Raw genomic sequence first — 24619 nt, 5'->3', positions numbered from 1 at the left:
CGTAAGTGATTTAAATACAGGCCTTTGGGGAAGTTGGGTGGAATCATTTCTGACTGAGGTGGTAAGTGGTAGACTCAGAGGGCAGGGGTCATTCAGGAAGACCCTTAAAGAATGTGCAGAGCTTGGGCAGAAGGAAGGGGTGGCCTTCTGGTGAAGAACGGAGGCTGGAGGACAGCACAATGTGTATCTTTGAAAGCAGTGAGCAGGCTGTTGGGGTGAACCTGGAAAAGAGGGTGTGTTTGCAGACTGTGGTGGGTTTTATATATAGGCTAAGGAATTTGTGATTTGTTTGGTAGGCAAGGAGGACTCCTAGAGATTTTTCCAGCAAGGAGATGAATGAAGCAAAGTGTGCTTTTAGAAAGGTTAATCTAGCAATGATGCCAGAAGGTAAGCTATGCAATCATCTAGGTGTATGTAGTAATAATGTGCTAGTGAAGTGACAAGTGGGATGATGAGAAGGTAAGGATTTAAGAGTCTCTGAAGGACAGATGCATTTATCTTTTATCTTCTTGGGACTTTTTCTTGAATACATACTTATAACATATGGATAAGATCATGCTTGGCCGCACTGTTTATTATCGTAAAAGATTGGAAAAAAACAGTGCCCTCACCACTAGAGGACTAATACCCACGGCAGGTTAAATGCAGCTTTAAAAAGGGCATGAGGAAGTGCCATATACTACTAGGAAAAAAGCTCCTTGATGCATCGTTAGGCAAAAGAGAATGTACAATATGGTATGGTGTTTAATATGCCTCATTTTGTGAGAAAAAAAGAAGGGGAGAGAGAGAATCTGTGTTTATATTTACATAAACACTGAAGGATACACAAGACAGAAGCAAAAACAAATTACCTAGTGGGGGATTGCAGTGAAAGGGAAGATTAGAAGTGAGACCCCTCAACATTGACCTTCTCATACAATTTTAACTTTTGAACTGTGGAAATGTATTATCTATTCAAATATAACCGTTAAGCTTTTTTTTTTTTAAGTTTATTTATTTTGAGAGAGAGAGGAGCAGAGAGAGAGGGAGAGAGAGAGAATCTCAAGCAGGCTCCATGCTGTCAGTGCGGAGCCTGATATGGGGCTCGAACTCATGAACCGTGAGACTGTGACCTGAGCCGAAACCAACAGTCGGGTACTTAACCGACTGAGCCACCCAGGTGCCCCCTCAAATATAGCCTTTTAAAAAAAGGCTGTGAAGGAAGAATTGGCAGGATGTGATGTTCGATTAGGGGTTGAGGAGAATTGAGGCCCAAAGATGACCATGAAGGTCCAGCCCCGGCAGGTGCCATTTACAGAGGGAAGTAGGTCAGGGACAGGAGCGCACTGGGGAGAGGAGTGGTGTATCCAGGTTTTGGTGATTCTGAATTGCAGTAGAGAAATCCACTAGCATGTTTTTGGGGCGCCTTGGTGGCTCAGTTGGTTGGGCGGCTGACTTTGGCTCAGGTCATGATCTCGTGGTCTGTGAGTTTGAGCCCCGCATCGGGCTCTGTGCTGACAGCTCAGAGCCCGGAGCCTGCTTCAGATTCTGTGTCTCCCTCTCTCTCTCTGCCCCTCCCACACTCACGTTCTGTCTCTCTCTCTTTCAAAAATAAATAAACATTAAAAAAAATTTTTTTAGAAATCCACTAGCACATTTTTACCTGGTGCTGGAAATTTGGGACTAGAACTTGGGAGGACAGGAGGAGAGTCGCAAGCATGGAGGAGTGTTTGAGGGCAGACCTGGGATGGGACGTGGAAAGTCGTAAGCTTGGAGGCCAAGGTGGAAGTGCTAGGAATTGCTCAGACTTCCAAGAGGGAAAGAGAAGAAAAGGAAGACACTGAAAGACAGACCCTTGGAGAAGGGAGCAAAGAGTTATTAGCAAGTTATTAGTGATCAGCAAGAGTTATTAGCAAGGAAGCAATTAGAGAAGGTTTAGAAAGGAGAACTGGGTTGGTGCAGTGTCCTAGGGGCCAAGAGGAGAAGCCAAGCAGCTAAGAGTGTCTGAGAAACTGTGACTGGATTTATTTAGTAGGAGGTCTTTGGGGGCCTCAGGAGAAAAGTGCCAGCAGAGTGGTTGGAGCAAAAGCCAGATCCCAGGCACGAAGGGACTGCATGGGGGCCTGGGCCCTGCATACTGAAAGGAACAAGAGAAAAGTGGAGAGTAACTGGCCGAGCCAAAAAAGTCATGTGAAGATGATTTTAGAAGAGGAAGATTGTAGAGTGAGGAAAGAGCCCTTTAGTGAGAGCATTTGAAGGTTTTAAAGAAGAGGCGATTGATGGAATGGGATTCAGGAGTCGACACGAGAGAGCACAGAGCCTTTGCAGGGCACCATGTGAAGGCTGCCGTATGGTGGGCTAGAGCATGGGCCGGAGGTGGGACCCTAGTGCCAGCAGACCTGGGGATGAGCCTAAGGAGCCTAGTGCTTCAGCGGGTGAGCAAAGGGCAGGCACAGAACAACAAGGTGCTTGTCACCTAGTGGGGAAGTGTTGGCAAGAGTTCAGGAAGAAGAATGTAAGTGCATAGATAAGCGGTTTCCTGATATTTTGCTTATTATTAATAAAGCAGTAAATTAGCCTGTTATTGCTGAGACCTTCTAGGTATCCCGGGCTCTATTATTACAAGTGCCGTAAAATACAGAAAAAAGAAGCGTAAGTTATGAACTCTACCTTCTCTGTCTAGTTGGTAAAAAAACAAAAAAACAACCCACACTGATACAGGGATAACAGGGAATGATAAAAACCAGGTGACCTGACCTGCAGGAAACCTCATGCCTGCCTGCAATGAGATTGCATTTGAGAATGCAGCCTTTTCCAGGGATTCTGTAAGCAGCTCTATGAAAAATGTCCAAAGCAAGGGCACATTTAATAAATGGCTTCAGAGAATGGACGCTGGTAGTAGGAGGAGGAGGAGGAATTTTCTCAAATTCATTTCGTTGCTATGTGCCAGGCACCATTTATTTTCATGAATTAATTACATTCTTACAAGAACCCTACAGGGTAGAAAGTATTTTCATTACCATTTTATAGGTGAATAAACTGCAGCATAGATAAAGTAACTTGTTCAAGGCCACAGGGATAGTAGGAAGTGGCTGAGGCAAGATTGGTATCTGGGAAGTCTGGCTGTAGGCTGACTTCTTAAATATAGATGATGATCAAAGGTGACAGCAGCAACTCCAAAGACTGGGTGTCTCCGAGCAGATTCCCTCTGGCCTGAGTCAGAATAACAGACATCAGTTGTGGAATCACATCCCAAACTAAAGCAAAATGCTTTGATATGTTTGGTGGACAATACTGGGACCCATTTCCAATTCATCAACATCCCCTGTAATTTCTGAATCTCAGGCTCCAGGAGCAGGTCTGATTTTTCCCTCTGTAATTGCCGAACCGTTGGTGCAGGGAGAAGGATGGTGTCCTTGGCTTGGAAGAAGGGCAAGTAAAGGAAAATGACTTGGTCTCTCAGAGTTGACATTGGAACTAGGGAGATGGGGCTTGGAGTTCAATAACAAGATCATCACTCTGTGAGCCTCCTCCAGAGAGGGTTGACATGAGACTCATACATATACATCTATGCAGTGTTATCTTTACATCGAAGAGGGTGTTCTTGAAATCAGTAAAATGCAAATCTATTTCAAATTATTATTGACACTGATTCATAGTACTTTTTGTCATCATGAATTTTCTCACGTAGGAAATGCCACAAAAATATCACAAAGTGAGTTTTTTTTAACATGAGACGAGCTCTTTCATAGTTGAAAATATTGGAAAATGTTTGTTTAGAGCAGTGATCTCTTAAACTCTTGAGAATTAGCTCCCTTATCACTACAAAAAATTTGAGTACTCTCCATGTGTGTGTATTTATGATAAGTTATGGCAGTAGTATTAATATCTTATATAATATATATTCATAAAAATAGAAAACAAAAATTTTAAAAACAGAGACATTTAGTTTTTTTCCCTACATCATTATGGCATCTTGCAAACTGTAGGGCTCCATGCACCCCACTTTGGAGACCAGAATGGATTCTGGGAACAGTAAAGGAGTGACTTTTTCCTTTGGGGTTGACTTTAAGGAGCCAATTTATTATTTTATTTTATTTTTTTTGAAATAAAAAAAATGTTTATTTATTTATTTTGAGAGACAGAGAGAATGTGAGCAGGAGAGGGGCAGAGAGAGAGGGAGAGAGAGAGAATCCCAAGCAGGCTGTACACTGTAGCTCAAAGCCTGACCTGGGGCTTGAACTCATGAACTGTGAGATCACGACCTGAGCTGAAATCTAGAGCTGAACGCTTAACCGACTGCGCCACCCAGGCGCCCCTAATGAGCCATTTTAAATTGAGATCCGTGTTCAGTTTGTTTAAACCCAGTGGTTACACAGCTCAGCTTTTTCATCAGAAGGACCACACCGTGGGGCATGATAAAGTGGAGAAGAGGAACCCGATAGTTGATTGGCTGCTGAACTTAGAGGAAAAGTATTCCTCTGGGGGTTTCACAGCCATAACTGGACACTTAGGTGGGGGTGGCTGGCAGGGCAGACTTGCAAAGCCTCGGAACTATTTTCTCATTAGTTTCCCATTCAGGAGCCCAGAAGCAGCATTGTGCTGATTCAGGGGTGGTTTTCAGTGGCTCAGCCAGCTTCACTTTGCTCCTTCCTACAGACAGAGGGAAGCATCTAGATTGGGTTCCTTCACTTCTTGCTGACACACTTCCAAGGGCCTGTGTGGTTGTAGAAACAGCCTATTTGATAAAAAGACTTCCTTAGTTTCCAGTTTTATTGTCTTTGTCTGATGTCCTTGGCAGGTTTTTCTGTAGCTACTCCCTTCTTCAAGACCTATAAAGACTTCCCATTACCCACCAGATCAAATCCAGCCTCCTCAACTTGGCATCCAAGATTCCATTTTTCCCATCCAATTCACACATTGGGTGTCTTTACATTTAAATCTCCCTTTCAGTCAGGCTGGTCTCCTTACTGCCTTCCATGGTGCTCCTACATGCCCCCACCCTACCCCACCAGCATATGCATGCACATGGGTGTGCCTGTGTGCATGCACGTGCACACACACACACACACACACACACACACACACACACACGCTTGCCTATTCTGTCTTTATGGCCTCAGGCTGTTTACTACAAGTGGAAACCCCTCCTCATTCTTCTCTATCAGTCAAACTACCTACTCTTCAAACTAAGATGAGTCCCACCTCTTGTATAAAGATTTTACTAAATGCTTTTCTGAGTGTGGTCTTTAGACAGCCTGCATCAGTATCACCTAGGATGGTTGTTATGAATGTAAATCCTTTGTTCTCGCCTCAGAACCTGTCAACCATAACTACTGGAAACAAGGCTCAGGAATCTGCATTTTCACAGGGTGTTTATGAAGTGCAGTGCAATTTGAGGGGTGCTATTACCTGGTAACTTAGGGCACAGCCATCTCTTTGGCCACAGACTCCATTTATCTCTTAAGTTGAGACCTACAGAACAGGAACCTCTGAGTGTTCTACAAAGATTTCTTGGCTTCCAGGTCCCTTTTAGGGCTCTCCCAGGGAAGCTTTGTTCCCCCTACCTTGTCGCGACTCATTAAGGAGGTCCTGCACATGGAATGTATGAGGGCCACAGGCCTCAAGACCTTTCCAGATCATCTTTGTGGCCATTCATTCTACCTGTACTGTGAAAACAGGCTCTAAGGGCCAGAGGCGGAGCGGACTGAAGGTTGGGGCTGTGAAGTGAGAATTACGGGTGCAGTGGGCCTACCTGGCAGGGGTGAATATGTTTACCAACCTGCGGAGAGGAGAGCTGAACGTGAACACCAGCCCTAACTGTCTTCAGTAGAGCAGAGGAGATAATGTTTTAGGATAATATGTTCTCTGCTGGCCTTTCTCTTTTCTCTGGAGCTACTCTTTTCCCATCAGGGATCCCTTTGTCTTCTTAGTGGGGGCCTCACTGCCTTTAGCAATTAGAGTGTGCGTGTGTGTGCGTGTGTGCGTGTGTGTGTGTGTGTGTGTGTGTGACCAATTAGCCTATCCAGCCTCATCTTGGATTGAAAAAAAAAAAAATCCCCAGATGGAAGTAATTGTATTCATAAGCCCTTGTATTTTTAGAATGCTTTTTCCAGAAAGCTCAAAGCGTAGCACTCTGTGGCCTAACCTAGTTTGTTCCTGGACTAGCTCCAGGTGTTTGGTAAAGGCACAGCTTCTATAATTATTGTCATTTTACATTTGGAGGATGGAGAAGCTTTGCGGGTTGAAAAGGTCACATGGCATTAACAGCAGGATTGGGAACAGGATACTCAGCTTCTACTCCTGGTCTACTAGTGATTTCCAGACTGGACCCCAGATAAATGCTCTGATGGCTGCATAAGAAGCACTTGTGGAATTAATTAAAAATATAGATTGCTGGACTCTATTCGTCTAGAGATTCCAACTCAGTAGGTCTGGGGTGGGGCCCAGGAATCTATATTCTCTACAAGCATTCCAGATCATTCTGATGCGCAGCCAGCTTTGGAAACTAATCCTATAGAGCACACGACAGACACGCTACCCACCTATTTCCTCCCAGAAATGTCTTTCACTGAAACATGACTTTTTAATGTTTTTCTTCTTGCCACCCACCCTCAAACTTCCCCAGGCCTCCCAGCTCAGGCCAAGAAACATGCTGAATCTGCCAGGAGCACGCTGCTGACCTGGAAGGAAAACACGACCTCAAACACGGAGAAAAAGGAAATCCTGGAAGCTCTGGTCATGCTGTACTACACCGTGGGGGTGGCCTGGCTCCTACAGAACCAATATCCTTCCTTTCCTGGCTGGGCCTGTGATCAGAGCTGGGGGCGGGGGTGGGGGGGCGGTTGGGAGCACATGTCCCCAGGCGGGTCATCTCACCTAGGAGCAGGGGAGATTGAACCAGGCTTCACAGCTCTATTCTGACATCCGGGGCTCCCCACAAGCCTCTTACCTTCATCTAGAAGGGTATGAATATTCCTCCTGTATCTGTTCATATAAACTCTGAGTTGAGCCATGAGAGGGGTCTCACTGGTGACCTATCCCCTAGCCAGCTGAAAAGTTTTTGGAGTGTCTCCTGCTTGATTGAGCACCCAAGAAGACCAGTTTTAGCAGTGAGGACATGGGTGATAGTGGGTGGGGGGTGGTATAGGAGTGGGGAGAGGGGGTGGTAATTTAAAGCAATGTTTGTCAAACTAGGCAGCACCTGTAACCCCTGGGGAGCTTTAAGAATTATTGCTGTTTGGGTCCCACCCTCGAGATTTTGATTTAGTAGGTCTGGGGTTCATCTGTTTATTGAGATTTTTTAAAGTCCCCCAGGTGATTGTAACCTGCAGCCAGAAGTCTCTGATTTAATGGACTCTTGATCATTTTTGTTTTTCTGAAATGCTGTTGAGAATACTGCCATGAAGCTGAAGGCCAAGCAAAAAAGACAAAAGAAATAGTTCTCTATGTCCCCAGAGGCGGACCATTACTCTTCAAAAAGCGTGTGATTTTGACAGCCTTTTGGTACTATCTCTACTTGAAAACTGTGCATGGGATTTCGTGTTCACGATCGATCATGCACTAAAGTTGGAATGATGCAGAGATTAGCGCAGCCCCCGAACAAGGATGATATGCAAATTTATAAAGCATTCCATATTAAACAAAATCAACCATGAGTCTTCTTTGAGACCATGTGTCCTTCATCTCTCCTCTTTACCACGTTCCCCTCTCTGCTTTTTTGGTCTTGGTACTCAACTTGTAAAAACTGATTCGTTGCCTTTCTCTGTTATGCCTTTAGAAGGGGCTACTGACTATGTGGGAAATAGGATATTTGGGAATTAAGGGGATTTTCTTTCTTGCTGTTTGCCTTTTGCCAAAAATCTGTTTTGCTTGGACTTTCTAAATGATCCAGAAAGTCCCTTTCAGCAGAATTAGTTCCTCTCTTTTACCATTCACAGGAAGCAACTTGGGAAAAGTGAGTATTGTCACACCATGGATGCCTCTAAAGGAAATCTAGCATAATTTACAGTTTCTGTTCGCTTCTCCAAATGCTCACCACCCACCACAGCCCTGGATTCAGGCTACTGCCATGAGAAACCCAGGTCTCTGTTTATTTTCTAAAGAATTCTTGACAACATATACATATAGAAAATAAAGAACATAGTAAAGTGCCTGTTTTTCAAATTCTGCTTCATTTTCCCAAGTGGCCCTTTTGTTTACTTATCAACCGTTGTCCCTGGGAAGTGGGGGAGTTTGTGTGCCTAGCATTTTCCTTGACTGTTTCACTGGCAGAGAGGCTTATTTCAACCTGCAGAAGGCAGAGAGAAACATGAAGGAGCTGAAAGAATTATGTGAGGGAAGTGTTCACAGATTACAAGTCTCGGAGAAAGACCTGACAATTGCTTTGGGCAGGTAAGATCTGGGCTTTGGGAGGCTTAGGCTTTTGTGAATGAGGCCCGGTATCACATGATTGTTCTGTGCTCTTCTGTATAAGGGGAGAAAAACTACTCAGGGCAAAAAACCCAGATACTCAGATGGGGATAAAAGAGGCGTTTTATTTACCAAACACACACACCATGGTCTAAGCTTTATGTGCAGTGCCCATTGAATTCTCATAGACAGCAGTGAGGTAGTTGGTGCAATTATTGGAGAGAGAGAGAGAGAGGGGAAACTGGGGCTGAGATTAAACAAACCGTCCACGGTGACGTGTTGGATCCATGGTCTGAACTCATGGACTCCTCGCCCTTATTCTGTCTTTCACACCTAGTCTCAAATTATGTCTTTTTCTGAATCGCCACCTACTTTTGTCATGAAGCATGGTATCTTAAAAGACAAGGAAAGAGTACTTAATGAAGACCGTTTGTTTACTGGAAGCCCATGAAAGCTATGCACGGCCCATGCATTTTTTTTTTTTTTCAAATACAATTGATTCTTTTTTTTTTTTTTTAATTTTTTTTTTTCAACGTTTATTTATTTTTGGGACAGAGAGAGACAGAGCATGAATGGGGGAGGGGCAGAGAGAGAGGGAGACACAGAATCAGAAACAGGCTCCAGGCTCTGAGCCATCAGCCCAGAGCCTGACGCGGGGCTCGAACTCACGGACCGCGAGATCGTGACCTGGCTGAAGTCGGACGCTTAACCGACTGCGCCACCCAGGCGCCCCGGGCCCATGCATTTTTAAGGAAAGTTCTGTTCCATTTGGAAACCAAGTACTTGGGATGTGTTCAAGCCAGAACAAGAGTTAACTGGTTTGCAGTTGAGTTAGGTATCCTCAGAGAGAATCACAGTATTTACATATAAGAGTGGGCCCAGCAGATTATCAGGGGAAAAAAAGAATAATAAAAGGTTTACTGTTCCTTAGATTTTTAAGATATCTGCACATCCACAATCTGGTTCCAAAACTGGAAACACTTGGCATGGTAGGGTCAATGACGGAATGGTAAGTAACTGAAATACATGAGTCATGCCTACCTGCTCTAAACAACCATGAACCTAGAAATCAAACGGGAAATGGTGGGGAGGTGTTTGAATGCCCAACGTTACATCAAACTATTGATATAAGTCCACGGAGCCATAAATTAGAGTCTAGTGAATGTCTGCTGCTGTCACATGGGTCAGTGGCTAAGGTTTTTGTGCCGTATGTGAAAGATAGCCTTGTTCCTTTTTCAGAATAAATACTAGTGTGTATTTCACTCATTCACTCTACAATATTTATTTAGTATCTATTTTGTACCTGCACTGTTCTAAGTGTTGGAACAGTATAACTATCTCCAAGAACTATTCTAAGTGCGCTGCATCATTTATTTAGTTCAATCCTCTACGGCAAGCTATAAGGTAGGTATTTTTGTTTTCATTTCACAGGTAAGAAAATTAAGGCACAGGAAGAGTAAGTAACTCAAGGTGACAGAATGACTAGTAGAAGATCCAACACTACAGATGGGTCTTCTTAATCCATAGCTCACCTTCTGTACCACATTGACTTATATTTCATATGCAGCAAATATCTAGTAAGGGCAAATCCCCTTTCTCATTTTAAAGGTAGGGAAAATACACTGTGATTGTTTAGGCCAGACTACAAGCTCTTGATGAGAGGCATTTTCATTCTGTAACTTCTGCTGTAATAGTCAAAGGAAATAGTGGTCTGATTGATCAAATATTTTTTCTGGAAAGAATTACCGGATAACATGCCAGTGCTCTTTTGATTGTTAATCCCAATCTTCAGAGGAAGGATGAATCTTTCAGTTTAAAATAAATTGTAACTTGTGGAATGCCTTATAAAAATAATTTCATATACATACATATTTTTTCCACTCTGGGAATACAAAGATGGAAGAAGCAAAGGGTGAGGGGAAGTAATATTGATTGTGTATCCACTATATGTTAAGTAATTTCATGTATAATTTTTTATCTAATCTTTATAACCTTGTAATTTAGGTATTCTTATCATTGTTTTATTTGGAAGGAAATGGAGACTCCTGGAATTTGACCATAAAGCTAATAACTGAGGGGGGCACCTGGGTGGCTCAGTCAGTTAAATGTCCAACTTCAGCTGAGGTCATGATCTCATGGTTTGTGAGTTCGAGCCCCACGTCAGGCTCTGTGCTATCAGCTCAGAGCCTGGAGCCTTCTTCAGATTCTGTGTCTCCCTGTCTCTCTGTTCCTCCCCCACTCACTCTCTGTCTCTGTCTCTCTTTCTCAAAGATAAATAAACATTAAAAAAAATTTTTTTAAAGCTAATAACTGTGAGAACCAGCTTTGAACTACCATGTTATTTGCCTGTGTCTTGCTGTCTCTAGAGGAATAAACTTTAATGAAATGCTTTTTTATTCTCATTTTTTAAATTATATTTTGTTTTGGAAGATTTGAAAATATAGATATGAAGAAGAAAATAAGAGTTAGTTTTAATTTCGCAACCCAAACATAACTGCTATGGATATTTTAGAGATAAAGATTGATCAATCGATAGATAGATATGTCAGGGTCAATTTTTTTTTTTTTAACGTTTTTTTTTTTAATTAATTTTTGAGACAGGGAGAGACAGAGCATGAACAGGGGAGGGTCAGAGAGAGGGCGACACAGAATCTGAAACAGACTCCGGGCTCCAAGCTGTCAGCACAGAGCCCGACGTGGGGCTTGAACTCATGGACCGCGAGATCATGACCTGAGCCGAAGTCGGCCGCTTAACCGACTGAGCCACCCAGACGCCCCTGTCAGGGTCAATTTTAAGTAGTCCTATCACTTTTTAAAATTTGCCACACTTTTAATTTCTCCTCATATTATTTAGTCTAAAACGGAAGCATGGTTTTTAAAGCCTGAAGTATTTTATTATATGATGTGCCATAATTTATTGAACCACTGTCTTTTGGAAGGAATATTTACATTGTTTTCTCTATCCTCATTTTTAACTGAGGAGGAATAAACTAAATCAAACAAGACAAAGCAATGGCTTTGTATTGGTCTGAAAGAGAGGGAGTCAGAATAAAATTTTATTCTGATTTTAGAAAGTCTGTGTTTACGGGTAAATAACCCATCTTGTGAACTGCTGGAAGCCATTTTATGCTTTTTTATAAAATTAGACTATAGCATGCTGTATTAATGGGAGTGAATATCAGTCAGTGGAATCTGGTGGGCAAAATGCAGGTTAATGGGAGTTTGTTTATAGCAAGACTGGATTTTAGTCAACCACTCAGATAATTGGCCTCTAAAGGCCAAATCGTTTCATTCTTAGAATCAGTTCCTTTTGTGTCTGCAAAGTAAGGGGCCTCTCTGACTTTGCATCTTTGTCCCTCTTCTTATAGAGCCTCCTTGGCCGTCCACAGATTGAACCTTGCTCTGGCATACTTTGAAAAGGCAATTGGCAATGTTATTGCTGCTAAGGGTGATAGGACATCAGATCTGGTCAGTCTGTACGAGGAGATTGCGCAGATTGAGCAGCTGAGGAGGAACCATGATCAGGCCATCCAGTACTTGCAGCAGGTTGGTGAGTTGGCTGGAGCACCAGCCTACTGGCCTTCTTTGGCCCCATGCCCCATTCCCAGGATCAGGGAAGCTTGGGCTTCTCAGAAGAACTAGGGGGTGGGGTGGATTTCCCGCCAGATCCACACAAGAGCCCTTCCTCAACCTTAAACAACATGGGCAGAGAATCCGGACTCAGGATGAGTGTATCTGCTGTTTGACCTGATCTGGGACCAAATCTCCCCTCCCAGGCTTCCCCTCATCTCTGTGGGTGCTGGGAAGAGGTAAGCAAGTGAGTCTGCTCCAGGGAAAAAAGCCATAGGGGCAACCAAACTTAAGGCTTTAGCAAACACAAAGGGCTTTTTTAAAATGAAAAAAAAAAAAATCATGATATTTTGGTGTGATGCTGTCATTTGTCCTCTAGGCTAGCGCAGCTGGTTGTATCAACAAGTCTAAATTTAAACCGACAAAAGAGTATTTCACTTGGAGGTAACTAATTTGACAAATGCCCAGGGGAAAACAAAACAAAATAGGAAGGAATGTTGAGTCATTATAATGAAAACAGTGTGGGGCTTTTTGATGCATCCTGTACTTGAAAATTCCCTTGAAACTTATTAAATTCACCTTTTCTCTCCTCAAATAAGAGCCTGTTTGTGGCTTCTGGTACCTCCGGAAGCCAAAAGTGGATTAGATTTCCTGTATCATAGAAACCGTGCAATGCAACTCAATGGTATATGTGAAAACAGTCTGATACTGTAGAAAAGGCATTGCAGGTAATCACACCGTGGAGAAATGTTAGGGGATGTTGGTCTGAAGGCAGGGAGTCCACTGTTTACAGAGCAAGCCATCAGGTTCTTGTGTCCAAGACTGTGCAAGCGGCTGTCAGATCAGGATTGCCAAAACAAGATAAAGTCAGTGTTTCCCAACAGCAACACAAATAGTTAACTTTTATGGACTGCTTTTACTATGTGCACTTGAGGATATATTCATTTAATCCATGCAATTTGCCTATGAAGTGGAGGCATTATGATTTGATCTCATTTTAAGGATGAGGAAACGGAAGCTTAAAGAGTTACAGCTAATTCAGCTGAAGTTGTGTCGCTAACAAGTAGGAGAGCAGGGATTTGAACTTAGAGAATTTGAGTCCTCAGAGCCCGCACACATACCAGCTCTGAACTCTACCTTAGCTCCATAGTGTTGTCTGAAATCTCTGGGGCTCCTTGAGATACTTCACAGTGTCTGACCCGTGTGAACTATGAGGCACGGGGGAGGGGGGCTTTTTTCTTTCTGGTGGGTGTGGGCCAGGGGTTTCTCTCTTCTTTCTCCTTCCACTTTAGTACGAATGATAATAGTAATAAAATCTCCACTTCTGTCATGCTTAGGACATTCCAGGTGGTATCCTAAACACTTTACACATATTAATTCATTTAATCTTTACAGCAACTGCTTGTAACAGTCATTTTTGTCATTCTGGTTTTATATTTGAAGAAGTTTGTGACTTGCCTGAGTCATCAGTGGCTGAGCTGGGATAGGAACCCAGGCAGTATGGTTTTAGGGTCCATACTTAACTCTCCTGAACTTCCTTTAATAACGAACCTTTGAGAAGCTTAGCTAAAGTTGTGATTTTAGTTTTGCTATGACACCTAATGAGACATCATAGTGGCTAATATTTATTGAGAACTTACCATGTGATGGTATTATGTGTGCTTTGCATGTACCATCTCATTAATATTTTCCAAACCACAATTGATGGAAACTATATATTTCTTTTACGTGTGAAGGTGAAGTTACTTGCTCAAGACTCACAGGAAATAGCTGGGACTCAAACTCACCTCTCTTGTAACTCCATGATTAGATATCCACAGCTCTCAACTAGCAATTTCATGAGAGCTATTAGAAAATCCTCTGAAATACTGTCATTTGGGTACTCTTGATGATGATTTTCTCTATTCCAGGCCTATTCTATCTGTGTTTCTTTGTTCACTGACGTCAGCCCCCAAACTGCAGAGGCAAGTGCGTTACTAGCCAAGGCTCATGCCCTGTCTGGAGAGGCCCAACACAGGGGTAAGTAGGAGAGGTAGCTTGCAGTTATCACCTTTTCCCATGGTGGGGGGAAGCACACTGGCAATGGTCTATCTATCGATGTGAACAGGTTATAATTAGCTATTCATGACTGTGATGGAAAAATTAGACTGGAAACCATTTTGTACAAAAGCATTTACACATGAATTTAGGCACAATAATATCTCCACAGATTAGTTGGAACATCAAAACCAATAAAACCATCTGGTTTCTATTTCCTTTATTCCCTTAGAATCTCAGCAGAACTCACCTGCATAAAGAGTGGAGATCATACATGCTATGAATGTGAGCTGTAAGGTATTGGTTGATGAGGAAATCCAGTGATAAAAGACAAAAACATTGGCTCCTTCTTTCTTCCTCCTCCATTCTCAACCTCCTTGACTCTTTTCCTCTGTGTCAAGAGAGAACGCTTGTAGCAGCTAGAATTTTTATGACTATATTCAAAAGTGAGGTATTGGGGCTTCTGGAAGAAAGCCAGGTGATGTATTCATCAACAGTAGTCCTTTCTCAGACAAGGTCATCCTTTGGAAAGTGAGTAGCTTCAGGAGAGACACAAAAGAACAGATGAGAAAGGACTGTGTGCTGTGCTCAGCTGACTGGGTCAGATTAACGGACACTAATGGATTCAATGGCCCATCTGGAGGAATTTGAGATTTGTGAAAAATATGATTTAAACATTTTAAAATGTTGATTATCTCTGCTCATAAAAAGAATCCATTTAGGTGTACATTATTTTTCAGTCTTTTATGAAAAAGGGAGAGGAAGAGTGAGAGAGAGAGGGAACGAATCACAGGGAAAGTTTTGCATCCTACTTTTCTCTACTCTTCTATTTTCCCAAGTCATTAAATAATTTTGTTCAGTTTTCAGAAGTTATTTTCATATTTTGATTACTGTTTCCTTTAGCATGAATGTTCATTGAAGACTTCCTGGTTCTGTGTTTCCTAGCTAATATACATCTGATTTTTTAAAAATAGTCTTCATGGTTATAACACATTTAATGTATTTGTGAATATGTAAACATTTTTGTTCAAGTGAGAAACTTCTATGCTTCTGGGTTGGGAGGTTCTAAGGCCACCTTATTCTTTTCTTGTATACTAATTTTTACCTGTAAAGATTTGGATCTTCACCTATCATTCACTAAATTCCAGATGGATCACATCTGACTGATCACAACTGAAAATATGAATTATCCCGAAGGAAATACAGCACTACAATCAAAACTCCTAAAATTAATAATTTAAGGAAATAAGAACTTTCTGAGCACACAAAGATATACTAGAAGAGATTGATAGATTTAATTATAAAAAGATCTAAAACCTGTGTCTGTCACAAAGTACCATAAATAAAATAAAAAACAGTGTAATCCAAGATGAACAGATAATTTGAATAAGCCCTTAATTATTGAAAAAAAAAAAAAGAATTTGTGAGAAAGATACATCAACATCCAGATGATTCCACTGGATAATTCTACCTAATAAAGTATTAACACCCATCCTGCATAATCTTCTCCAGAAAATTGAAGAGGAGGGAAAATTTCCCAACTCATTTTATGAGGCTTGCATTACCCTGACACCAAATCTGGGTAAAGACCTTACAAGAAAAAAACAAAACAAAACAAAACTACAGAACAATACCTTTCATACACATAAACCCAAAAAATTCTCAAGAAAATACATAGCAATGGATAAAAAAGAATAATACACCATGACCAAGGGAAGCTTTTTTCGTGAGAGTGTCAGCCTGGTTCAGTGTTTAAACCTGAATGAATGTTCTCTACCATATTAACAATCCAAAGATGAAAAGTACGTAATCTTATCAACTGATGCAGAAGAAGCATGTGAAAAAATTCTGCATCCATTCACAGTGGAAGGGGAACTTTCTCAATCTGATAAAAGACATGTACAGAAAACCCATAGCTAACATCATGCTTCATGGTGAAAGACTGCTTTGCTCTTAAGATCAGGAATAAGGCAAGGATGTTCATTCTCACTAAGCTTATTCAACATAGTACTGGAAGTCCTAGCTAGTGCAGTAGGCAAGAAAAAGACATACAGCCTAAAAGAAATAAAATGGTCCTCATTTGCAGCAATGCAGCTGTTTCTGCTGAAAATTCCAAGAAATCTGCAAAACTCTTAGAACTAGTAAGTGAGTTTAAGCTTAGCAAGATCACAGGATATAAAGTCAACCACAAAACCCAGTCATATTTCTATATATTAGCAATTCACAACTGGAAACTGAAATGTTTAGAAATATTACTGACAATAGCCCCTCCTCCCAAATGAAACACTTAGGTATAAATCTAACAAAACATGTACAGTATCTGTATGCTAAAAACTACAAACTCTGATCAAAGAAATCAGAGATGATCTAAATAAATGGAGACATAACGTATTCGTAGATTGGAAGATGTCTAGTAAAGCTGTCACTTCTATAGAAATTGATGTATGGATTTAACACAAATTACCAATCCAAGATCCCAGCAGGAATTTTTGTAAATATAGACAAGCTGATTCAAAAATTTATACAGAAATGCAAAGAAGTTAGAATAGCTGAAACAGTTTTGAAAACTAATAAAATTGGAGGAATCATACTACCTGATATAAGATTTATTATAAAAGCAACAGTGGGGCGCCTGGGTGGCTCAGTCGGTTAAGCGTCCGACTTCAGCTCAGGTCATGATCTCATGGTCCGTGAGTTCAAGCCCTGCATCGGGCTCTGTGCTGACCGCTCAGAGCCTGGAGCTTGTTTCGGATTCTGTGTCTCCCTTTCTCTCTGACCCTCCCCCGTTCATGCTCTGTCTCTCTCTGTCTCAAAAATAAATAAATGTTAAAAAAAAAATTTTTTTAATAAATAAATAAATAAAAGCAACAGTAATCAAGAGAGTTTCGTATTGGTGAAGGGACAGAGATCAGAGTCACTGGAACACAAAAGAGAGTCCAGAAATAGACCTGTGTAAATATGACCAATTAATTTTTGACAAAGGTGCTAAGGCAATTCAATGTGGAAAGAATAGTCTTTTCAACAAATGGTATTGGAACAATTGGAACAATGGTATTCACATGCCAGAAGAAAAAAGAGAAAAAACTCACTTTCGTAACATACACAGTCATTCAACATAGATCATTGTCCTACACGTAGGAGCTAAAATTTGCATTTACTTTACAATAGAAAAATAGAAAAATAATACCAAACATTACATAAAGAAAACAAATGGCCAATAATCACAAAAAAGGTTCAATCATAGTAATAATGAATCAATATAAAACAGCAAGGATACCAAGTTTCCATCAGAATGTCAACATTTAAAAGAAATGATAACATTTAGGATTGATGAGAGCAATTTGACACAAAATCTCTGAAAGATAATTTGGCAAAATGTTACACATCTTAAAACTATACATACCTTTAAAATCAGTTTTCACCTATCCTATGTAAAAATTTTTTAAATATGAAAATATCTAGTATTTGCCAGATCGTGGAAAAACAGTTCTGCTCACTCATAGATGGAAGGAGTGATAAAAAATTTGGAAAATAACTTGATAAGACCTAGTAAAACCAAAAGGAAACATGTAGAAGGATGTTTACTGTGGCACTCAGTCTGTAATTGTAAAAAAATTGGAAACAACCTAAATGTTTATCAATTAGTAAATGGAATATTTGGTATATTAATTGCATGGAATTCTGTAGTCTGTAAAAGGATTAGACTTTATAATTAAAAAGAAAGTTAAAAACAATATTAAGGAAAAAATACCTTGCATTTTTAGGACATAAAAATACTATTGTTTATAGTCACACACACATATGTATATATACATGAAAAATGAACTGCAAAGTAACTAAGACCGCATCAAAATGTACATCAAAATGTAAACAGAGACTTCTGGCTATGCCTTTGTGAAGAGATCTGTGAATCAACACACACATACACACATACAAATTAAGATGTTCCAAAAATAACCATTTGAGGACACTGGCAATAAATAAGCAGACAACAAACTGGAAAGCATTCTTGCAAAACTGCTAGAGCTTTGGGTAAAGAGAGTCTTCTTGTCTTTGTGCCTGAGGCTGCTCCCATCCACCCACAGCACCAGCTCAGACAGTGAGAATACAGCAATTTGATCAGCAGGGGCTCGCCAAGAGAACAGCAACTTTGTGGCAGAGGCTTTGGACTCCATTTGGAGCAAGGGGCAACCCTCCCTCCACATTGATTCATCAGATAAAAGTGGCAAACTCAGAAGAAATGGAAGGAGGGAACGCTTTCATACTTGGTAGCCTAAAGTTGCTGTCCTGGTTTGTAGGCATTAGAAGCCCGTCAGAAATCTTAGCAGGAAGAACCTGGAAATGAGAGCCAAGAAAAGGCCAGAGAAACTCTCCCAACATCCCTTGCCAACTAGGAAACTATTTACATGTGTAGGGGAGATATGGCAAATAACAACCAAAGAAGACTTGAAATGTGGCAGAGCTTTGAATGCACACCCTGATCTACATACAGATGAATCAACAGAAAATAGAAGTCATACATCGTAAAGGTTTCTGAGCACAACCTCTTTTCAAGTCAGTCACTTGGGTCAGCACTAAGCTATGCAGACACAGGGGTAACCCCAGGAATCCAGACCAAATTTTTAAAGGATAATCATTAGGGGCACCTGGGTGGCTCAGTCAATTGAGCATCTGACTTCAGCTCAGGTCATGATCTCACAGTTCGTGAGTTCGAGCCCCGCATCAGGCTCGATGCTGTTAGCCTGTCAGCGCAGAGCCTGCTTCAGATCTTCTGTCCCCCACTCTTTCTCTCCCGCTGGCATGCTCTCATAAAATAAATAAAACATTTACAAAAAAAAATAAGCATTAAACACAAAGATTTTAGATTTCTAGTCTGGCATATAGGGGCTTGGAGGTGGTCACTCCATCCTGACAACAAGTAAAAAGCTGAACAAACTGGAAAATCAACAGCTCTTCTTAGATCTGTCAGGGAAGTGAGGTCACAGGGCAATCTGATGCCCCTGAAATTGGAGAGACAAATAAATACAGAGAATCACAATTTGCCTGAGCAGATACCTGTCTCTACAGGAACAGGTACTGGGTAGGAATGCCTGAACTATAACTGATAAATTTCTGGAAGCTCAGTGTGGATAAGACTGAGAGTTAAAAATTCCAAGTACCCAGTGACCGGGGCAGGGGGGTGGGGGGGGGGTGGGGGGGGTGGTCTCCACACTCTTGTGAGATTTACCTCCAGGAGCTTGACCAGGTTCTCAAAGTGAATATTGGAGAAAAATGCCCCCTTGCTGCCAGGAGAGAGAGGGGGAAAAATAGCCAGTTAAAATATTCCAGAGCTGGGGCCCCTGGATGGCTCAGTTGGTGAAGTCAGTGGCTGACTTTGGCTCAGATCATTCTCATGATCTCACAGTTCAGTTTGTGGGTTTGAGCCCCTCATCTGGCTCTGTGCTGACAGTGCAGAGCCTGCTTGGGATTCTCCCTCTTTCCCTCTCTCTCTGCCTCTCCCCTGCTCACACTTTCTTTCTCAAAATAAATAAACTTAAAAGAAAAAATCCTTTAAAAACTATGCCAGAGCTTTCTACTAAACAAGGCCTGTCCTCAAGAGAAATTATTTTACCAGAGCCTAAACTATTGTTGTTGTTGTTGTTGTTGTTGTTGTTGCTGTTTCAGAACCTAACCAACCCAAAGGGAAAGAAATACCCAACTTTAGCCCACTCTCGCTATCCCTTCCCCCCTAAGGGAGAAAGGGGCTGAGAAGCACTTGCGAAATTCACAGTCCAGGGGCACAGGCTCACTAAAAGACCGAGACCTAACCTGGGATGATAGAATGCCTTCCCCTCAAAGCCCACATCTTCCCACCATGTAGCTAGTGGCCTATTTAGAGCATTTTCTTTTACCCAGTACATCATGTCCATCTATCAAGAAAACTTCAAGGCTTAGTAAAAAGCAAAAACAAAAAACAAAACAAAACAAAAACAAGCAAACCCACACAGTTTCAAGAAACACAGCAAGCATCAGAACCAGACTGAGATATAGTAGGGATATTCGAATGATCAGGCTGGGAATCTAAAACCATTATGTGATGTCCAAAGGCAGGAGGTAGACTTCCTAGCTCAGGATGAACGAGAGAGAATTCACCCTTCCTCTACCTTTATTATTATTGTTTTTATCCTGTGAATCCTGGCTATTGGAGAAACAGCACCATATATTGGACGCTGATTCAGAGTATACACAGCCTTTGGGAGAACTCAAGTCTTGCAAAGTATTGCCCCCTAGCTGGCACTGTAACTGTCTTTAAAAGACTGTACCACCATTCTATCAAGCTGGCTGCTTCAGTATGGTGGGGAACTTGGTAAGACCAGTGAATTTCTTGAGCATGGGTCCATTACAGCCCTTCTTTTGCTGTGAAGTGAGTTCCTTGATCCAAAGCAATGTTGTGTGGAATACCATGATGATGGATGAGGCATTCTAAGTTTATGGATGGTAGTTTTGGTAGAATCATTGCATGCAGGGAAGGCAAATTTATATCCAGAGTAGAAATATATTCCAGTTAAGGACAAAATGCTGCCCTTTCCATGAAGAAAATGGTTCGGGGTAATCAACTTGCTACCAGGAAGCTGGCTAATCACCGTACATAATGGTGCCATATTAGAGGCTCAGTGCTGCTGTCGCTGAAGATTGGGCACTCAGCCATGGCTTTGGCAAGTAAACGTCCTTATTCTTGGGCTCATTTCTGGTTAATCAGGGTTTTCCAGAGAAATATAACCAACAGGAGTGAGGGGACCCCTGGTATAATATGTCTCAGAATCTTCTTTGCTCAGTATACTGATTCAGTTGTCTATCTCTTCCAGAAACACCTTCACAGAGACACCCAGAAATTGTTTCATCAGTTATCGGGACATCCCTTAGCCCAGTCTAGTTGACACTGAAAATTAACCATCCCAAATGCCATATGTGGGCAAGTTATATGAAAATCTCTGTACCTTCCACTCAGTTTTTCTGAGAATGTAAAGCTGCCTTAAAGAATAAAGTCTATTTTAAAGAAATCAAACACCTAAGCAAAGACATTAGCATTCAGACACCATAGAGGAGACAGATTCTGCCATTTGAGTCTAGGCAATTCACTAAAACAAAACAAGCAGGGGCACTTGGGTGACTCAGTTAAGTATCTTGACTCTTGATCTCAGCTTAGGTCTTGATCTTAGGGTTGTGAGTTCAAGCCCCACATTGGGCTCCATGCTGGGTGTGGAGCCTACTTAAAAAAAAGAAAAAGAATAAAACAAAATAAAAACCCACAAAAATAAATCAGTCTGTTGCTACTATATAATATCTAAAATGTACAGTTTTGGGCTGCCTGGGTGGCTCAGTCAGTTGAACATCCAACTTTGGCTCAGGTCATGACCTCGTGGTTTGTAAATTTGAGTCCCGTGTCAGGCTCTGTGCTGTCAACTCAGAGCCTGGAGTCTGCTACCGATTCTGTGTCTCCCTCTTTCTTCTCCCTTGATTCAATCTCTCTCTCTCTCAAAAATAAACATTAAAAATTTTTAAATAAATAAATAAAATAAAATGTGCAGTTTTGGGGGTGACTCAACTCAGTTGTGTGTCCAACCTGGGCTCAGGTCATGATCTGGCACTTCATGGGTTTGAGCCCCATGTTGGGCTCTGTGCTGACAGCTTGGAGCCTGGAGCCTCCTTCAGATTCTGTGTCTCCCTCCCTCTCTGCTCCTGCCCCATTCACACTCTGTCTCTCTCTCTCTCAAAAATAAATTAATAAAAAAATAAAAAAGTAAAATGTACAGTTTTCAACAAAAGTAACATACAAAGAAACAACCCATAGCTTATACTCAGAAAAAGAGCCGTCAATAGAAATTGACTCTAAGTGGGTTAGATATTGGGTTTAGAAGACTTCAAAGCAGCTATCATAAATATGTTCAAAGAATTAAAGGAAACTGTTAAAAGAATTGAAATACAATGAAAATTACCTAGCAAATAGGAACTATTAATAGAGAAATATAAACTATTTAAGAGCTTGCTTTTCTCCTTCTGCCATCTTGGAACCTATGGAGGCCTGCTGGGAACAGGACTCCTAAAATGACAAATATGCCTGGAAGGCTGTGGTCCAAAGCCATTTTTGCTGGCTATAAGTGGAGTTTCTGGAACCAGAGGGAGCACACAGCTCTTCTTAAAATTGAAGGTGTTTCTGCTTGAGATGAAACTGAATTCTATCTAGGCAAGAGATGTGCTTATGTGTACAGAGCAAAGAACAACACAGTGACCCCTCGTGGCAAACTGAACAAAACCAGAGTGATCTGGGGAAAAGTAACTTGTACTCATGGAAACAATGGCATGGTCCAAGCCAAATTCTGAAGCAACCTTCCTGCTAAAGCCATTGGCCACAGAATCTGTGTGATGCTGTACCCCTCAAGGATTTAAACTAACTTAAAAGTAAATGAATAAAGGTGTAGATTTGTTCTCTTGTAAAAAATAAATAAGTAAACTAAGAAAAAAAACAACCAAATGGAAATTCTAGAGTATATTACACTGTATGTTACAGTGTATATTCTACTGTATGTTACAGTAATTGAATGAAAGAGTCATTAAATGGTCTCCACATCAGATTTGAGATGGTGGAGAACAGAATAAGATAACTCAAAGATATATCACTAGAAATTGTCCAATCCAAACAGCAGACAAAAAAGGCATTAAAGAAAAATGAACAAAGCATAAGAGATCTGTGGAACAACAGCTGGTGTACCAACATATATGTACTAGGAACACCAGAAGAGGAGGAGACAGAATGAGGAGCAAACTATCTAAAGAAATAATGGCCCCAAACTTCCCACACATGATGAAAATGTATCTACAGATCCAAAATTCTCGATGCCAAGTAAGATAAACACAAAGAGAACCACAACTAGACCTACAGTCAGATTTCTGAATGACAAAAAGAAAATCTTGAAAGCAACAGTGGAAAAATAGCTCCATACAGGGAAACAATATGATTGATGACTGCTTTTTCATCAGAATAAGGGAGGCTAGAAGGTAGTGGAAAAACATATTCAAAGTGTTGCAATACAATTCAGCTAAGAATTGTATATCCAGGAAAACCTCCCTTTGAAAATGAAGGTGAGATAGGCATTCCCTGATAAACAGGATTGTTGGTAGCAGCCTTGACCTAAAATAAATACTAAAGGAAACCCTTAGGCTAAAAGAAAATGACAGCATACAGTAACACAAATCCACAGAAAAGAATGAAGAGAATTGGAACTGATATGTGGATAGGTATAATAGACTATACACACAAATGCAAATAGTCATCACCTTGGGAATGAGTAAACAAAATGTAGTGTATATCCACACAATGGAAAAGTACTCGTCAGAAGGAGGAACGAAGTACTAATTCGTGCAGGAACATAGATGAACCTCAAAAACAGCATGATGCATGAAAGAATCACAAAAGACTACATGTGTTGTATGAATACACTTATATGAAATTTCTAGAAGAGGCAAAAACATAAAGATAGAATGAAGATCAGTGACTGTCTGAGACGGGATGAGAGCAGGCATTGACTGCAACCAGCCATGAAGAAAATATTTTGGGGGTAATGGACATGTTCTAAAACTGGATTTCAATCATGATTATATAATTTTAAGTTTACTAAAAGTTCATCAGACTGGGTAATTACAATGGTTGAAGGTGTGGTATGCCAATTATACCTTAATACAGTGGTAAAAAATGTTAATGGTGCCTGCTTCTGAGTAGTGTGTGTGGAGATAATTTTCATTTCTTTTTTTTTTTTTTTGCTTCTATTGCATTTTCTAGACTGATTCCATAAACATCTATTATGTTTGGAATAAAAGACAACATTAAAAGTAAATTTTTAAGCAATAACAACTACATTTAAAGTACTTTTGAAACAAAAACTCTCTAACACACATAGGCACGCGCGCACACACACACACACACACACACACACCCCTAACAGGAATCCCAGTAAAAAATACTCTCTATCAGAGTTTAATTTAGTTAAATATATAGTCTTTCATTACAGTTGGGAGTTTAATATGGTGACCATTTTGGGTCTTGGGATAAGGCTTTTCAGACATAGCTTTCTTTTCCTACAGAAAAATCCATGCATTTAATCAAGAGAATAAAATTACATCAGTTGATGCCATCAAATTATATCTCAGACTTTCTGAGGGTCCTTATGAGACCTGGAATGAGAACAGGCATGGACTTGAAGTATGAAAAGCTGGTATTAGATACTTGGAAAGGCTAGCAGCTTGCCTTAATTAGTGTTTCCCTTTTTTTTGCAGATGCTGTGGAGATATATTTTATAAAAAGTATCAGTGCATATCAAGCAACATTGGGCCCAACGGATTATGAAACACTGACAACCATTGAAGAATTTTGCAAATGGCTTGTCCAAAATGGAGAAAAACAGGTAAATATGAACAGGCAAATCAACTAGAGGCAGTGTGATCTTGGACAAGATCCTTAGCTTTTACTAGTGTCCATTCCTTCATCTATAATATGAGTATAACAATAGTTCCTCTCTGATAGAATAGCCATGAAGATTAAATAATTATTTATGAGTTAACTGTTATTATTAAATATAAGCATGAA

General features: G+C 40.8%; 1 protein-coding gene, 1 non-coding gene and 1 pseudogene across 8 annotated transcripts in view; all 3 read left to right on the top strand.

The window, feature by feature from the left end:
* The window catches only part of TTC23L (tetratricopeptide repeat domain 23 like), a 67238-nt gene that overhangs the window by 20458 nt on the left and 22161 nt on the right, over positions 1-24619 (top strand). For all 7 annotated transcript variants that reach the window (XR_006702193.1, XR_006702211.1, XR_006702213.1 and 4 more), the window contains 5 exons: positions 6608-6764; positions 8248-8373; positions 11760-11937; positions 13872-13980; positions 24310-24437. Coding sequence is in view for 2 of the 7 variants with exons in the window: in XM_045440521.1 (XP_045296477.1) it covers positions 6608-6764; positions 8248-8373; positions 11760-11937; positions 13872-13980; positions 24310-24437 (698 nt within the window). In the remaining 5 variants the exon portion in view is untranslated. The remainder of the gene's footprint in view (positions 1-6607; positions 6765-8247; positions 8374-11759; positions 11938-13871; positions 13981-24309; positions 24438-24619) is intronic.
* On the top strand, positions 7516-7622 carry LOC123582005. The gene has a single exon (XR_006704142.1). It is a non-coding gene; the product is annotated as a U6 spliceosomal RNA (small nuclear RNA).
* LOC123578067 lies at positions 22047-22463 on the top strand (annotated as a pseudogene).

Source organism: Leopardus geoffroyi, chromosome A1 (genome assembly GCF_018350155.1).
Source record: "Leopardus geoffroyi isolate Oge1 chromosome A1, O.geoffroyi_Oge1_pat1.0, whole genome shotgun sequence".
NCBI classification, from domain to species: Eukaryota; Metazoa; Chordata; class Mammalia; order Carnivora; family Felidae; genus Leopardus; species Leopardus geoffroyi.
The sequence above is the reverse complement of the archived record's forward strand: the minus strand, read 5'-3'. Positions and strand labels throughout refer to the sequence as shown.